This window comes from Zonotrichia leucophrys, chromosome 17 (assembly GCF_028769735.1).
Source record: "Zonotrichia leucophrys gambelii isolate GWCS_2022_RI chromosome 17, RI_Zleu_2.0, whole genome shotgun sequence".
NCBI classification, from domain to species: domain Eukaryota; kingdom Metazoa; phylum Chordata; class Aves; order Passeriformes; family Passerellidae; genus Zonotrichia; species Zonotrichia leucophrys.
Window position 1 is genome coordinate 1,640,267 of NC_088186.1, and position 16,967 is coordinate 1,657,233.

Genomic DNA, 16,967 nt, shown 5'->3' on the forward strand with positions numbered 1-16,967 from the left:
TTCGTGGCTGCGTCCATGAACACTCCTACGTGTTTCTCCTGGAGCAGCCAGAGCTAATTCAGACCCCACCAGTGAGAACGAAGGGTTTAAATTGTCCTTTCTCAGCATCTCGCCTCTGCACTTGTCCGTGTCCCCCCGCACTCGGCCTCTGTGGAGCCGGGGACAGGGGAGGACAAGCTGGCAGGCCTTGGGTTCCGTTTCCTGGGGGTTTCTCGGGCTTTCCTGCAACCTCGATGTTTAAACCTAATGCCTTGTATTTATTCTAAAATGGCTTTCATCTGATTTCCCTCTCGGTTAACAATTTAGCTGTCACAATCAATAACGGCGAGGATCCATCCCCGGCCGCCATCAGCTCACGTTACCGTCCTGCAATTACCCGGCGGTGGCACCGCTGCCGGGGCTTTGCCGGGGAATTATCAGGTTACTAATGAAGCCCGGGCAGCGGCGGGCGGCCAGACGCCGCGGCGGTGGGCGCGATCCCCGCTGCCGCGATCCGAGGGGGGCAGCGGGGCCGGCCCGGCCCGTGCGCCCCGTCGGGGCGGGCAGCGGCGGGGGAGGACCGGGACGGGCCGGACCGGGCTCGGGCTGCCCCCTCCCCTCCCGTCCCCGCCGCGCCCGCGGGCGGTGCCGCCGCCGGTGCCGGTGCTGCCGCCGCAGGTAGCGGGGCCCGGCGGGGCGGGCGGCCCCCGGGGCGCGGCGGGGGGGCGCCGTTTCCTGCCCGGCCCGCGGCCGCCCCCGGCGGGGGAGCGGGGCCGGCGCGGTTCCCCGCCCGGCTCCCCGCCCTTCCTGCCGCGGCCGCGGGACGCGCCGCCCGCGGGCACGGAGCGCGGCGGCGGCGGGCGGAGCGGGGCGCGCCCGCCCCATGCACCGGAGCCATGGGGGCGGGCAGCCCCGGGGCCCTGGCCGCCGCGCCCCGGCCGGCGCCCAGGCGGGCAAGGTGAGCGCTGCCGCCGCCGCCGCTGCCGTCGGGGCCGGGAGCGGGGCCGGGCTCCCCGCGGCGGCCGGTACCGGGGCTGGGGCCGGGCCGGGGCCGGGGCCGCTCGCCGCCTCCCGCGCCAGAGGGGTGGATTTTTCCATCCCGGCGTTTTCTGGGGCGTTTTGTGCTCGGCGGAGGGAGAGGGGGAAGAATTTCGATTTTTAATTACTACCATTAAAAAAATCAAATTTGCAATTCTTTGGGTGGCCTGATGGATTCCCTGATTGACAGCCGGAATTGACACTCTGGTACCTCTTATCTCGGGCATTTACGGCAATTTCTAATTGCAGGTAGTTTGGGGGGTTTTTCAGCGCCTTGGCTCGCATGGGAACCGAGCGATTACTTCAAGAGGCCCGGGTTAAGTGCAGGCAGGGGGAGAATTCAATCCACATTCAAATTGCTTCATTAAAGAGACGCAGCTTTTGTTGCAAAGGATTTAAATGGCCACTAGAAAGTTCTTATTTATTGTTTTGAGGCGGTTTATATAGGGTGCCCCGCGCTCGCCCGGCGCATGGAGCCGCAGCCTCCCTCTCCCGCTCTCTCCATCAAGGTGATGCCGCCGGAGCCGCTGCCCAAGGGGAGCTCCCGCTGTCTGGACCCGCACTCCCGAGCCATGGTAAGCGGGGCCGGGGTTTGCGGGTTCGGGCCGGGAATGCGGGGCCGCGCCGGGCCGGGGGTGCCGGGAGCTGCGGGGACCCGCCGGGATCCGCTGGGCCGGGGGCTGCGGGGACGCGCGGACCGGGGATTTCGGGGTCCCGCCGGGGATGTCAGGGGTTTGTGCGAGCCCGCCGGGCCGGGGATGCCGAGGAGTGCGGGGACCCGGCGGGACGCTGCGCTCCGGTGCCGCGGGGAGCGGCGGGGCCCCGACTGACGGCCCCGCCGCGGCTCTGCCCGCAGTCGCAGCCCGACGGGGAGCCTCTGCCTGGAGCCCTGGAGAAGGAGGACGCCCGCTCAGCGCCCAGCACCCCTTCCACGCCGTCCGTCTGCTCCCCGCCATCCTCCTCCTCCTCCACGCCGTCGGCCGGCAAAAACGTCTGCTCCAGCTGCGGGCTGGAGATCCTCGACCGGTACCTGCTGAAGGTGAGCGGGGCGGAGGGCGGCGGGGGCGGCGGGGGGCGGCGGGTGGTCCCGGGTCTCAGCCCCTGCTCTGCCGCAGGTGAACAACCTCATCTGGCACGTCCGGTGCCTGGAGTGCTCCGTGTGCCGCACCTCGCTGCGCCAGCAGCACAGCTGCTACATCAAGAACAAGGAGATCTTCTGCAAGATGGACTACTTCAGGTAGGGGCCGGGCCGGGGCCGCTCGGGGGGCTCAGCCCTTGCGGGCTCGGGGCCGCTCGGGCGCTGCCGTGGGGAAGGTTTGGGAAACCCGCCGGGCTCTCTGCAGCAGCCGGGTGGGAGGTGAGCCTCGGGAAACGGGGAGGAAAGAAGGAAGGGAGTTTGGGGTGCAGCTGCACAAGCGCCCGGAGGGATTGCTGCCCTCTGGCCGGGCTGTGCGGGCCGCCCCGAGCCCCCGCTCCTCCCGGCCCGGCGGCCGCAGCGCCCGGCTCCTGCCAGAGGGGAAAGGGGCTCGAACGGCCTCGTCCCGGCTCCTGCCGGAGGGGAAATCAGCGCTGCCAGCCTGCGGTGCCCAGCGGCTTTTCGGGGAGCCCCGGGCAGCGCTGTGGGCCCGCAGTGGTCGGAGGGAGCGCGTAACGGAACGGAAACGAACGGCGGCGGCAGCTGCGGCCGGCGGGGCTCGGTCCGGACCCGCACACCCGGGACAGCCTGTCCCGCAGGGAGGGTGTTCTGGCTTCGACAGACTTTCTGTTCTAAACCTTAAACCACTAATTTTCCCCCAATTTGACTCGCACGAGGGGACTGAGTATTTTGAGCTCCTCGCCGGGGTTTAACTAAACATTGGAACCCCCGCTCTGATTTTCCCCATCCTGCCAGGATGAGGGAATGCTGTTTGACCCGGGAGGAAGGGGAACGGCGGGCAGGAAATGGGAATGACCCCGGCGGGGCGCGGGGGGCTCGGAGCATCCTCCGGCAGCGGCGGAGCTCGGGGCTGCCCCGACGACAGCGGGCAGGGAGCTCGGGGAGCACCCCAGAGACTCCTGCGGTGTTTTTTGTTCAAGGCTCCGCGATTGCCCGATTTTCCGCAGCTGAGCCCCTGCCCTCGCCGGGCTCGGTGCGGTGCCGCCGGGAGTGCGGGGCTCGGAGAACCCGGGTCAGTCCCGAGGCTGCGGCGCTCTGCGTCCTGCCCTCTGATGGGTTTCGTTGTTGTTATTACTATTATTATTGTTATTATTGTTATTATTTTCAAACCGCAATTTTCGGTGATTTCAGCGAAATTTTCCCCACTCAGCACAGAAAGGCACGAGGGGGTCCCGGGGCCGCGGTGCTGTTTTGGAGCACTTTGAGCGCTTTCATTCATTTATCGCCGTTCTGGTGCCGCTCGTGTTTGGTTTCTTTTTCGTTTGTTTTTGAGAGCGTACCTTTCCAAAGGCGGTTTTAAAGTAGCGCCGGGATCTCGAAATGACCTTTGAGAAAATACGGGAAATAATAATGTTAAAATAAATCAGTTTTGTGATTTCTCCCGTCCGAGAAGCTCTGAGCTCCTTCCCCGTTGGGAGTAGCCAAGCTCTGCCCGCCGGTACCGGCGGGGCCAAGGGAAATAAAACGAAAATCGCGGAAGCCGCGGCAGGACGCTCCCGGTTCCTGCGGCACCCGTTCGGGGGGCGCGGGGGCTCCCAGCCCGCGCTCCGCACTTGCCTTTTGCACAGAAATGTGGGGGTTTGGAGAGATTTTAAATTTTTATTTTGGTGAATCTCTGAGCAGCGGCGGCGGCGGCGCTCGGAGCCCGGCGGGTGCGGAGCTGCCTCGGTGCCCCCGAGCCCGCGGGGATCGATGCGGCTCCTCCGAACCCGGGCCGGCCCCGCCGCGGTGCTCGGGGGGTGGGCGGGGGTCGCTCCCGCTGCCCCCCGCGGCTGAACCCGCCGGGCTGAGCCCCGTCGGTGCCGTGAGCGGCCGGGAGCGGCTGGGCACGGCTGGGATCCCTCCCGAGCGCTGGGATCCCTCCCGCTGCCCGGCACACTCGCCCCGTGTCCCTTCCCTCGGTCCCCTCCTGCAGCCCCCCAGCCCCGGCAGCATCCTGGCTGGCACCTTGCTGACTGCAGCCGGTGGGACCTGGTGCGTGGCACGGGCTAAACCTGATCCTCTGGATGGGTTTTGAAAATTTTATTTATTATTTGAGGCAGATTAAATGTGTGGGGTTTTTTTTTTAAGCGAAGCAGAAACCCCATCCTGAGGCGTGTGGTCCCTGGAGCCGAGGCAGAGGGAAGGGCAGTGAGATGCTCTGCTCAGGTCACACGGATGCTCTGCATTCCTCTGAGCACGCTGAGGATGAAGGCTGTCAGGCACGGGCTGTCATGTCACAGCCCCACTGCCCACGGGGAGTGTGCTTAGGCCTGCCCTGTGCCAGTGTCCCTTCTCTGTCCCCGTGAGGGGCTGTGTAGGTGCTGGCTCTGCCGTGACTCCGTGGCTTCGTGTGCATTTTTAAGCAAATGCTGCTGTTTCCTGTGTCTTGTCAAATAATTACATTTGGCATCTAAGGCTCCAGTGCTCCAAGGAGAACCAAATTAGAATTGGAGCTCATTGAGCAGAACACTGTGTTCCCAGCCATGCAAGGGCTGCTCACAGCCAAGCTCCCAGGGCTCCAGTTGTCCAGAGCGTGATCCTGCTGTGATTCCTGCTGTGCCCTCGGCGGGCAGGCTGCAGGATTGTGACCGTGGGGTCCCTGGCTTGGCCGCGGCTCAGGTGGCCTTCACCCAGAGGCTGTGTCCCTCCAGGATGATGCTCCAGCTCGGGCATTGCAGTGGCACAGCGTGAAGGTCCTCGCTGAGGCACCGCTGCTGCTCTGCTGAGGGCCTGGGCAGATGTGAGCTGCAGCTGGCTCTGAGGGCTGTGCCAGAGGCTTCCTAAGGAGGGGACAGGGGTGTTTGAGCTGTGCGCGGCCCTGGAGCTGGGTGCCCCTTGCCCACAGGAGGGCTGGGGGAGCTGTGGCACCTGGGGACAGGCGGCGTGGGAGAGACAGGATGCACCCGGGGCGTCCTCCCGCCCCTGCTCTTCCTGCGCCCCAGATGATGCGGCCGCCCCTGGGGGAGGTGGGATGAGTCTTTCTGGATGAGTCTTCCTGGGATGAGTCTCTCTGGATGAGTCTTTCCTGGTAACGTTGCTGTCAGTTTCTGTCACCCAGAATTAACCTTTGGGATGAGCATCTGCTCACCTGACCACAAACCATGCATGCAGGGCGTGAGCCCACGGCTCTGGTAGCATTTGGTAATGCTGCAGTTTGTGCCACAGTTCTGGGCTTGGACAAATCCTCTGGCTCTGTGTCTCTTGCCACAGTGTGGCCCTGTCCCCATGCCCATCTCTGTCCCTGCCAGGCAGGTGGCAGGAGTCCTGTGGAGCCCCATTCCTGGGGCTCTTTGGGCTCTCACTGCCCTGTGAGCTCAGTGAGCGAAACCCTGTGTTGTGTTTGAGCTGTAATTTTCAGTGCTGATGGTCGGGGCAGATTTCTTGCAGGCATTTCTCTCCCCGTTGCTGTGTCCCCGGCAGTGGTGGTCCCTCAGTGCCAGCTCTGAGGGGTGACAGTGGGTGCTGGTGCTGCCCCAGCCCTGCCTCTGCTGCAGCGGTGCCGCAGACGGGAGCTGGCAGGGACCGCAGGCGCAGTGACAGTGCTGCTGCTGCTGCTGCTGCTGCTGCAGGCTCTGCAGCCCCGTGCCCGCCTGTCCCGAGCCTCAGCCTCTCTGCAGGCTCTGCTCATGGCGTGGCCCTGCAGGGACAGGGACAGGGGCATCAGCCTCTGCCTGTGCTGCTGCCACGGCCACACGAGCGCCTTCCATCAAACCCTGCCCAGCTCCCTGGGCACTGCTGCCAGCCTGGGGGTCCTGCCCGCTCCTCAGGAGATGCCTGGGTGTCTCCCCAGGGCCCAGCTGATGTGGGACAGGGCTGTGTGACTTTTTCTGAGTGGTGCCTCAGTTTCCCCCGGCCGTGCTGTGCTCCCCTGGCTGGGGCTGGAGCGGGGAGCGGCGATCACCACGTGCCATTAGCTCTGTGTGCCTGCCCCTCGCCTGATACTGCTCAGCAAGTACCACTGTTTACATAGCACATTGTTCAAAGTAATTCAATTTACAGGAATGATCTTTATTTCTAAATAAAAAATTAATACAGTTCTTTTGTTTGTGCGTTTATATAAACGAGCTGGCACAAAGTCAGTTTACAATGTTCCCATCTGAAGTAAATTAGTGAAGTCTCTTAGCTAAGTCTCTGTATAATTTCAGCACAGAAATGTCCTCTTTTTTTTTTTTCTTCTTTTTGGTCAGCTATGGTCAGGCTGAAAAATTTAGACCCTTCTTTTCCTCCCAAATAGTTTTGCTATTAGTAATCCCAGCACAGGACAGTATTTCCACATCTTGCTGGGCCCATGGTGGGCAGCAGTTCCTCGGTGTGGGGTCGGGCAGGGGCAGCACACTGGCCCTGGTGGCCTGGCCTGGGTCTGTGTGCAGAGCTTGGGGCTGCTCTGGCCTCTGAACCGGAGGGTTTGTGCTGTGGGGTCTCTCGTGTCGCTTGCTGCGGTTGTTCCTTGTCGGTGTTTTGTGCCTGCACTGGGAGAGGCTGGAGCTGCCCGGGCAGGGCTGGCGGTGGCTCTGCTTCCCACTGTGGTGCGGGGCTGGCAGGAGCCCTCGGGGCCTGAGGTGACAGTGGCAGTGCTGGGGCTGTGTGGGGAAGTGCACTGACTGTGTTGGAGCCAGTACCACCTCTGGGGTGGCAGAGGAGATGCTCCCTTCTCTCCTGCTGCTCTCACTGCTGTTCATTGCATTTCTTAGTTTAAGCAGCAGTAGTACTGAAAATGCAGATATGGAACCTGCCTGGCACCTCATGCCAGACACTGACCTGGGTGTTCAGGGCCATGGGGGCCACGTCTGCTGCTCCCTGTGAATCACCTGCCTTGACCATCAGCTTCCTGACAGGAATGGGGGTTTTCTCACAATCACCTGGTGAGAGGATCCTGGCTGTCTTGTTGCCTCTTGACTGTGCTGAGCTACCTTCCAGCACAGCTCACTCCAGCACAGTCATCATCCTTTCACAGTGAGGAGACCTCCTCCACGGGGGAAAAAGCAGATGTGTGTGCCTGTACGTGTGAGGAGAACACACATGGTTTGATTTATGGCAGCGGGAGAGAACCCGCTCTGACACAGTTTCCATCCCAGTGTCACACTGGCTGTTATCAAAATAAAAAACCCACGGGCTGGGAAGCTGATTCACAGGGCTGCAGGGAGTTACACCCACTGCTGCCCACACTGCTGCCCACACTGCCACGGCACGGGCACCGCTGGGGCGGCCCCGCTGCATCTCTGCATGCACGGGTGCTGTGGGAATTGGGGTGAATAACGGGGTTGGCAGGAGCACCTGCACCCTGGCATGGTGCTGCTGCCCTTGCCCTGCCCTCCCTCCGTGCCCTCACCCGTCTGTTCTCCCCGCAGCCGGTTCGGTACCAAGTGTGCCCGCTGTGGCAGGCAGATCTACGCCAGCGACTGGGTGCGGCGGGCGCGGGGCAATGCCTACCACCTGGCCTGCTTCGCCTGCTTCTCCTGCAAGAGGCAGCTCTCCACGGGCGAGGAGTTCGGCCTGGTGGAGGAGAAGGTGCTGTGCCGGATCCACTACGACACCATGATCGAGAACCTGAAGCGCGCGGCGGAGAACGGTACGGAGCGGGACGGAGTCACTGTGCCCGTGCTCATCCTTAGCACAGGGTGTTGGGGAGGGTTCTATTGTGCCAAAAAGGGGTGATGGGTGGTCCTGGGGAGCTTGAGCACAAGGCCCTGGGCTGGCAGAGGGCTCATGGGGTGGCCAGTGTGCTGGCAGCACCTGCAGTTCGTGGCAGACCTGTGTGCCCTGGGCAATGCCAGGGACAAGTGCCTGGTTGTGCACAGCCTGGAGTGCAGAGCGTGAGGAACCCTCTGGAATTTGAGGCTGTGAGTCATAAATGGAGAAGGTGGGATTGGTGATTGGACAAAACCTTCCCATCGTTTTCCACCCGCCTTGCCCATGTGGGGTTGTGCCACTCCCAGCTGGACAGCGCTGTGCCACAGCCGGCTGAGCTGGTGACACCGGGGTCACAGCACTGCAGCTGCTGTCCCTTCCCCAGCCTCCTGCATGGCAGTGCCCAGAGAGGTGCTCAGAGGAACAGATTTGTGGTGCTCGGGGAGGCCGGGCAGCGCCAGGGCCTGTGCTGTGGTGGGAAGAGCTTCAGCACATGGTGGGCACAGGGAGGGACACGCCATGGCCTGGCCCATGCAGCATGTGGAAACCATTAACAACCTGACAGGAAAATAATATGGTTCAGTTTACTGTGTTTGAGAAAGAGGATGGAAACAGAGTGCCCAGTTGGGCTGGGAAGGAGGGTCCTGGCTCAGGACGTGGCTTGTGACGTGTGGGTCCATCTGGTCAGCTGCTGTGGGGCGTGAGGGAGGTGATGGGGAGCAAGGATGGAGGGGGAGAAGCCACGTGTCCTGGGGGAGCAGAATGCTGTGAGCAGAGCAGGGTCTGGCACCGGGGAGTCCTGCAGAGCTGCTGGGATGCTGGGTGTGCTGCTGCTGCTGCTCAGAACAACCTGCTGGTGTGGGCTGAGCACCAGTGCTGGGCAGTGCTGGGGCACCTGGGGAGTGTCAGGTGTCACTACCTGTGTCCAAGGGGTTTTGAGAAGGGGGTGGGATCACTTTGGAGAGCTGCAGTTGCTGTGGAGTTGCCGGGCCACACTCCCCCCTCCAGTAATTACCCAGCAATTTCTTCTGCACATGAGGTTTTACATACAAGAAAAATAAACAGATGTTGCTGAAGTCAGAGTCCCATTCATCATCCGAAAAGAACAAGTCAAACTATATGAGAAAGTCCTTCAACTCCAGCCAAGACAATCACAGCCTGGTCCAGCTCGTGCAGGAGCATCCTGGGAGCAGGGAAGAGCCCAGCCCTGCTCGCTGCCCTCCCCCACCATCCCTGCTGCCCCTCCCTCAGGGGGGCTTCACCCACCCTGCCCCAGCAGCCAGGCTGGCACGGGCTGCAGCAGGGCCCCGTCAGGAGCAGGCTCTGGGCACTCTCTGGGGCTGCACGGCAGAGAGAGCACGGCTGGGCTCACCCTGACGCAGGGCTGGGCAAGGGGGAGGTCACTGTCCCCCTCGATTGTCCCCCTGGAGTGTCCCCTTAGTGTGGCTGCTGCTCGTGCATGGCCACCCCAAGGCCCTGGGGACGGTGCTGCTCCTGCTGCTGCTCTGGGGCCCAGGAGGAAGAGGAAGGTAAAGGTGCTGGGACAGTTTGGGGCTGGGGAAAGGAGCAAGGAGCCCATTGAAATGCTCTGAGCAAATTGAAGGGCTGATGGAGGCAGAGCCCACGAGGGAAAACGGGGTCACAGGGGGCAGCAAGGGGCAGGAGTGATGGATGTGGGTGAGCCTGGCAGAGACAGGGTCCCCTCCCAGCCACTCCCTGGAGAATGTGGCCAAGGGGTGGCCGGGAATCAGGGCCAGAGGGACATCAGTGCTTGCCCTCACACACCACCTCGACCTCTTCCTGCTGCTGCCTCCCCTTATTCCCTGTGGCTTCCACCACTTGCTGCATTTTTCTTCATTCCACAGTAAACTCTTGGGTAATGGCTGTTTCTCCTTCCCTGTGTGTGGAGGGGCCCAGCAGCCCAGGGCAGCTCCTGGGTGGCTGTGCTGGCTCCACTCCTTCAGCTCCCACTGCAGCAGGAGGTGCTTTGGCTGTGCCAGGCTGTGATGCCAGGGCTGTTGTCCCTCCATTGAGGGGATGCCCTGGGTGTCCCAGGCTGTGGTGCCAGGGCTGTTGTTCCCCTGTTGAGGGGATGCCCTGGGTGTCCCAGGCTGTGGTGCCACCAGGTGCGGTGTCCCTCCACTGAGGGGGTGCCCTGGGTGTCCCACGCTGTGGTGCCAGGGCTGTTGTCCCCCCCCTGAGGGGGTGCCCTGGGTGTCCCAGGCTGTGGTGCCACCAGGTGCAGTGTCCCTCCACTGAGGGGGTGCCCTGGGTGTCCCAGGCTGTGGTGCCACCAGGTGCAGTGTCCCCCAGAGCAGCAGCTGCTGCAGGTGGTGGAGCAGGCAGGCTCTGCCCTGTGCCTCACAGGGTTCTCTCCTGCAGGCAATGGGATCACGCTGGAGGGGGCTGTGCCCTCGGAGCAGGACAGCCAGCCCAAGCCAGCCAAGAGAGCCCGCACCTCCTTCACGGCCGAGCAGCTGCAGGTGAGGCGGGAGGGCCGGGGGGCTGCGGGGCCGGGGCTCCCCAGCCTCCCCCGAGCCCCTCTCTGCTCTGCTCTGCTCTCCTCTCCCCACAGGTGATGCAGGCACAGTTCGCTCAGGACAACAACCCCGACGCACAAACGCTGCAGAAGCTGGCGGACATGACGGGGCTGAGCCGCAGAGTCATTCAGGTGAGGCAGGGACACCATGGGCAGGCAGGGACAGCAGGGCTGGCCACCATGGGCAGGCAGGGGCACCTGGAGCTGGCACCAGCCAGGGTCACACTCAGAGCCTCAGGCTCCTCAGCATCCATCCAGCACTCCGAGCTGTCTCCCCGGTGCCAGCTCTGCTCCCACAGCAGTGCCAGTGGCCAGTGCCATTCCTTCTCTGTCTCACTCGTGGGTTTCCTATTTGTTTTTCCCTCTTATGATGCAACGAATCAAAGCCCCAACAGCCCCAGCCATGCACAGTAAATCACTGGGTGGGAAAGCTGCTGTTAGCAGCAGGTCCTGGAGCTGAGCTCTGTCCCAGCCGGGAGTGTGGGAGCTCCCCCGGCAGCCGCCCCTGCCACAGAGTCAGGGTCAGGAAGCTTTGGCATGGAGAAGCTTAAAGAAAAAGGAATTTTGCAGCTCCAGGGGACTCTGTGGCAGGGAAGCTCCCACCCTGATGTGGGATGGGAGGGCAGGTGGTGTTGCAGGGACTGAGAAGTGTCCCCTCTGCAGCTCCCACACAGCCCAGCTCAGCTCTTGGTGACGTTTGTGCTCATCACTGTAAGGTTCTGCACACACACTTTCTGCGTACAATAAAAACACGAGTGGTTGAAATAAATTTGGAGCTTTCACCTGAGATTGTTTTGCCAATGACACTCTTAAATTTTGTGTGCGAAAATCTGGCTTGAGCCTCTGTTTATTGAGATTCTTCATTTAGCAAAGATCAAGCAGGCTGCACACCGGGTGATTTTTTATGTGAATGTTTTTTAAAGGCACTTTGAACAGGAAACAATTTGTCAAATACTTAGACTGTTTCCTTCTCTATGGTCCAGTGTGCTCTGCCTTGGAGAGCTGATCTTCAGTCACTCTTGGAGAAGGTTTTTACTCACAGCTATCTTTAAGAAATTAAAGCATAAGAAACAGATCACCTCTTAAGCAAAAAAACCCTTTCCATACATGTTTCAACTCTAGGATGGAATTCCCAAACTACTCCTTTAATTAGAAGCAGTGAGATTAGATTAGAAATCTCATATCTGCTGCTTTTCATCCCTTTTGTAAAAACTTGGAAGAAACACCCATCCAAGGACAGGATGGTGAAGGACCACGTTTTAACCCAGCTGTCTCTCAGCTGTCACAGCGCTCGCTGCTCTCTTTTCAGGTTTGGTTTCAAAACTGCAGAGCCCGCCATAAAAAACACACCCCGCAGCACACGGTGCCGCCCTCGGGAGCGCCCCCGTCCCGCATCCCCTCCTCGCTGTCCGATGACATCCACTACTCGCCCTTCAGCAGCCCCGAGCGGGCCCGGATGGTGACGCTGCACGGATACATCGAAAGTGAGAGATGGCAGGGCTGGGGCTGGGATGGAGCTGAGATAGGACAGGGATGGGACATGGCTGGGGATGGGACAGGGCTGGGGCTGGGACAGGGCTGGGGCCGTGCCAAAACCCTCCCGGTGCTGCGGGTGCGGGGATGGTGCCCCTGCTGCTGCTCCTCCTCCTCGTGTCTGATCAGCTTTGCCCTTGGGATTAACTCGTCCCCAGCAAAGCCTGGGTTTCACTGCCTGCTCCTCGGTCCCCCTGTGCTCTCTGTGTCAGGGAGAGAGCTGTGGGTGTGCCCTGTGGGGGTCAGTGGTCAGTGGTCTCCTTCCTGCTTTCTCTGCTCCCTGTGAAATGATTCGAGTGATGATTTGTGAGTGATGGGCAGCTTTGGTCATGCCTGGACAGAGGTTTTGGCTCTGTGGCTCTTGTGAGGTTTCTCCCCACAGGGTCAGGGCTGTGCCCCCGGCCCTGCCTGCTCCCCCATGTCCCGGTGGCACTGGCCCTGCTGCACGGAGGGCTGTGGGCTGTGTTGCTGTGGGCTGTGTTGCAGTGGGTTGTGGGCTCTGGGCTGTGTTGCTGTGGGCTGTGTTGCTGTGGGCTGTGGGCTCTGGGCTGTGTTGTTTGCAGTAACAGAGGCTGAAGCCCCTTCTCATCCACAGGTCAGGTACAGTGTGGACAAGTGCACTGTAGACTTCCCTACACTGCTCCACCAGTGCACCTCAAAGCAGACATGGAAGGACCACTGTCTAATAGGGGTGAGAAGGTAAATGTAGTCCCTGCTCCAGGCTCTGGGGCCAGCCCTCGCTGTAGCAAAGATTTGTGTGTAACATCACTGCTGTCTCCTGTCAGCATCACTGCTTCTCCATGACCTCCACAGCTGCCACCCACCCCTGTGCCTTCCCTTAGTTTTGGGGGCCCTAAGGTTGATGTACCCACTGTTGATAAAAATGGCATCACTGTGTTTTCCCTGGGCACCCATTGCTGTTGTGACCTGCTGGGACTCTGTGCCTGCATCCACTGAGGGCTCTCACATCCTCCTGCTGGATCCTCCTGCTGGATCCTCCCTGCTTTCCCCTGCCCTGAGCTCTGCCTGCTCCATTCCTCAGATGTCTGCACCCGTGGTCAGTGTGAGCAGCACCTGGCTGTGAACAACAGAGCAGGGGGCACCTTGGCATGTGCTAACTTCCCAGTTTTCCACGAGTTAACAAAAAAGATTCATTTCTTGTGGGTTGCAGTATTGCTTAAAAATAACAACAACTGGCTGTTAGAATATCTGAAGTAGGAATGTTATTTCACAATATCTGGCCAGGAGAAAATATTGCATGTTGATATTTTTGTGTTCAGCTCTTACAGTATCTGTTCTAACACACAGCTTATTGGGGCAAGATTTCTCAGACATGCTTGGGTTTGGAAGATTTTATTTAGGACCCCAGTTTCAGTGAGTTCCTGCTCAGGGAACAGTGAGCCTTTGGCAACTCAGAGTGGTTTTGGCTTTTGTCTTTAATGTTAGAAGTTATCAGCACCTCTCTTTTCAGATCTCTCTCTTCCCAGTGCAGCAGCTCATTGAGCTCTGCTTTAATGGGCAGAAGCAGTGGCACAGCAAAGATACATTTTCAGTTTAAATTCTACCATTTTGTCATATGTGCCCAGCAAGCTACAGAGTTTTCAGATAATATTATACAGTCCTGTGCTGTTGTTAGGGAGGCTGCACTGCAGCAAGCAGCTCCTGATTTAAATGCAATTACTGGCTCACAGCTGTTGCAGAACAAGGTTCTCAGGACACGGCGCTGCCCCCCAACCAGATCCTTTCCTAAACAATCTCTTGCATGTTGAATTCCTGAAAACTGAAGTAGCTTTTTTTTTTATCCCCCACATCCAAAAATTTTTGAAAGCAGAGATAGCTGAGATCCTGGGAAAACACATTTCCATGCTGAGTGTGTGTGGGGCAGCCCCATCCTCCTCTGGGGGTGCTCGGAGCAGTGGCTGGTGAGAGCTGAGCTGTGAGCAGCCCAGCAGCTGCTTCCCCTGGGCAGAGCAGTGTTGGAGGGCAGCCTGTGCTGGTCACTGAGTGAGGTGGGCACTCAGGATTGCTGGGCATGGCCTCTGTCCCTTTTGGTAGCTGCTCTATCCCAGCACAGATGAATGAAGTGCCGTTTTTGGGGTGCTGCCCGGTTGTGTTTGGTTCCACAGCCGAAGGGGTCTCCTGTCAGCTCCCACCTGGGCTCCTTGGGGGTGGCTCCTTCCCTGGGCAGGGCTGGCAGCTCCTGGGCAGAGGGCACATCCAGAGAGGGTTTCCCTCTGAGAGGAGGTGGCTGCCCCTGCAGAGCCCGTTCTGCTGCTCCCTGCAGCACTCGGCCATGGCCAGGGCTGTGCTGCTGACGCTCCCCTTCTCCCCCCAGGTCATCCTCTTCCAGTACTGACTGCGAGGACTCTTCCTCAGCTGCCCCTGAGCCGCTGGCAGCGCCCGGCCCCGCGGGAGCAGCTCAGCCCCAGCACTCTCAGCTCCTCCATTGAGCAGCACCTCGCGCCCGCTCCGACTCCTCCAGCGACACTCTGTGTATGTGTGTGTTGAGTGCACAGTCACATTTTACACTTGTTTCTTGTGGACTTGTAGAATGACCGTGAGTCTCTCCAAGGCAGTGCCAGACACAGTCAAAACTGGTGACTCTGCTGTGCTTGCAAGTCTTGCTCCCAAACCCACGGGATACGGACAGCCCGGAACACGCCGAGTCTCAGGGCGGTCGATGATCGCCTCTGGACACAAAGGAAGGAGGAATTTTCGTGGTTTGGCCTGATTCTCTTCTTGCACCAGTGAAGCAGTTCCTGGACATCCCTCCTTCTTTCCACTCGCTTGTGTGAAATCCGAAATTGGCTTTTTGGCTCAGCAACTCGATGTATAGACAGACCTGCCTGAGCCAAACTCGCAGGTAGCTGAGACTCCACTGAGTGGAAAACATGATGCCAGCTGGAAATAGGCAGTTTTTCTTCCTCCTCAAAGTGCTTTAGAATCACATGTCCTTTGATCACTCAAAGGTAAGTAAATCTTAGTGTTTTTTCCCCCCGTTTTATAGGAGGGGAAGCAGAGATGTCCTAAACTGAGAGGAACCATGAGGGTTGGTGGCAGAGCCAGGTTTAGCACCCTGAAGTTTTTGATTGCTGACTTGTTCTTAGAACACTGAATATCTCTCTCCTCTCACAGCCATCTGCCAAATCTTTTTTTTGTTTTTTAAAGTTTTTTTACTCTCGTTCTTTATTAACAAGCTACTTTATTTCCTTGGAGTCATATTGGATCACAAATGGGTGATTTCAGAATGTACCTACAGAAAACTCTCAGACAATCCATACTCTGGGACTGGGAAATGCTCGATGGAAGGTGGCCATAAAGGTGTAGAAATGTTCTGCCCTGCTGTGGACTCAAGTTCAGTCAGTGGGAAGAGCTGGGTAGAAACTGGAGTTAAAAAGGTGAAAGCCACAGTGAGGCCAGCAGGAACCATCAGTAGCCAAGGGGACAGCAAGGGGATGGCATGTTCCTTAGTCTGGCAGCCTGGCTCTGATCCCCTCTGCCCCCCTGGTCTCCCTTGCTGGGGTTGGGCTGTCCCAGGCCCTGGGATGAGGGTGCATCCCAGGAGAATGGCTGGGCTCACAGGAAGTGCTCAGCAGTCTGGCCCCAAGTCAGGAAAAGGACTCCAAAACCATCCCATCCTTCGTTGATGGTAATAACAAAAAGTAAACAAGAGACCTCTGCCAGCCCTTCTCAGCTTGCACCGAGCCAGGAGCAGGTCTGTAACAAAGGCTCTCTCCACGCAAGCACATGGGTCTGTCCTGCTGTGAAGTGTCTGTGAGGCTGCTCTTCCAAGAATGTGAAAGCCTCCCCTGAGGCACAGCAGTGAGGGATGTGACTGAGCCGTGCCTGAGGAGCAGGAGATGGGAATCCATCTGTTACATAACTTGTTTTTAATGGGAACTGTAGATATTTGTGCTCTCCTCTGCGGGAGATCCTGGATCAATCCAGGTGGGAGCCATCCCCAGCTCTGGGCAGCCCACACTGCACCCGTGGGGAGCCTTCTCCTGCCGTGTCCCTGAGCTCTGTGTGACACCAGCAGGCAGACAGGCTGCCCTGAGCCACCAGGAACACCCTGGGAGCAGCGTGGGGAGATGGGGACTCTGCTGAGGGGGCACCGAGGTCTCTTGGCTTGGGAAGGAACTGAGTACAACACACTTTGATATTGGTTGGAGCAAATCCACACACACACACACCCCCTCCTGTGTGTGTCTGTGTACTGAGAGTGATGGCACTACCTCGGACAGCTGGGCCAGTACCTGCCAAACTGCAGCCAGCAGCTCTAGTCCCAATTCAAAGTAACATTTGAAAGGAGAGAGGGGAATTAAGTCCACAAAATGTTATTGTCACGTCCAGATGTGTGAGTGACCATTTCCAGAGTGTCACCAGTGAACGAGGTGCTGCCACATGACTGACCTGACTGGAGCCACCTCTGCAGAGGTGTCCCCTGGGGAGGGGACAGTCACCAGGTGCTCCAGGTGCATCCTTTTTGTCCTTTTCATAGAATGAGGGAAGGCTGAGTGCTCCCCTGGCTGGCTGTTGGTGAGTGTTTGTCATCACAGGCTGAGGTGGTTGCTGTGTCAGCCTTGAGGTGCTCGTGGGGGATCACCAGGGCCTGACTTTGTTCTCCATTTGTGCTTGCACATCCTAATGACCATTTAGTTGTGGAATTAGTGCCATAAAGGGATGGGTAGTTATTCCGTTTGACACAGAAGGAGAGATTCAGGCTGCAGCTTGCCCTGACATCCCACAGTCTCTGAGACTGCCACAACTGCTCTGTTGAGGGAGAAAAGGGTTTGATGTGTTTCTCCCTCCTGTCTTGGCAATGCAGTGAAAGGGAAACTATGAAATATGTATCTGCTAAATACCAACTGGATCAGAAAAGCCCCACTTGGGAATGTCCTGGATATCCAAGGGTCTGTAAGCAGTGCCATGGCAGGGCCCAGGGAATGTTGGTGTTTCTCTCCAGGGATGTGGGCTCACCACAGACTGTGCTCGGGGCACTTCCCCCCATAAGTAGCCAGGAGCAGCTTTGCTAATTCAGAAATCAGGCTCTGTTTATATTAAGCCCAAATTGTTTGCAAAAACTGGAAGCAATTCAGCTTGTGCAGTTTT

At 59.1% G+C, this 16,967-nt stretch overlaps 1 protein-coding gene across 5 annotated transcripts; it reads left to right on the forward strand.

Moving 5' to 3' along the window:
- Nucleotides 1-585: 585 nt before the first annotated feature.
- Nucleotides 586-16,941, forward strand: LHX6 (LIM homeobox 6). Of its 5 annotated transcripts, none has more exons than XM_064727831.1 (10): nucleotides 586-657; nucleotides 1,527-1,592; nucleotides 1,874-2,056; nucleotides 2,133-2,254; nucleotides 7,504-7,724; nucleotides 10,166-10,266; nucleotides 10,359-10,454; nucleotides 11,632-11,806; nucleotides 12,451-12,554; nucleotides 14,191-16,941. In XM_064727831.1, the coding sequence occupies exons 2-10, from the start codon at nucleotides 1,530-1,532 to the stop codon at nucleotides 14,209-14,211; spliced, it is 1,086 nt and encodes a 361-aa protein (XP_064583901.1). In that variant the 5' UTR covers nucleotides 586-657; nucleotides 1,527-1,529; the 3' UTR covers nucleotides 14,212-16,941. The 5 variants fall into 5 exon arrangements, with proteins under 5 accessions (XP_064583901.1, XP_064583897.1, XP_064583898.1 ...); XM_064727827.1 differs by lacking the exon at nucleotides 586-657 and adding an exon at nucleotides 819-937 and having other exon boundaries at nucleotides 1,452-1,592; XM_064727828.1 differs by lacking the exon at nucleotides 586-657 and adding an exon at nucleotides 830-937.
- Nucleotides 16,942-16,967: the final 26 nt, after the last annotated feature.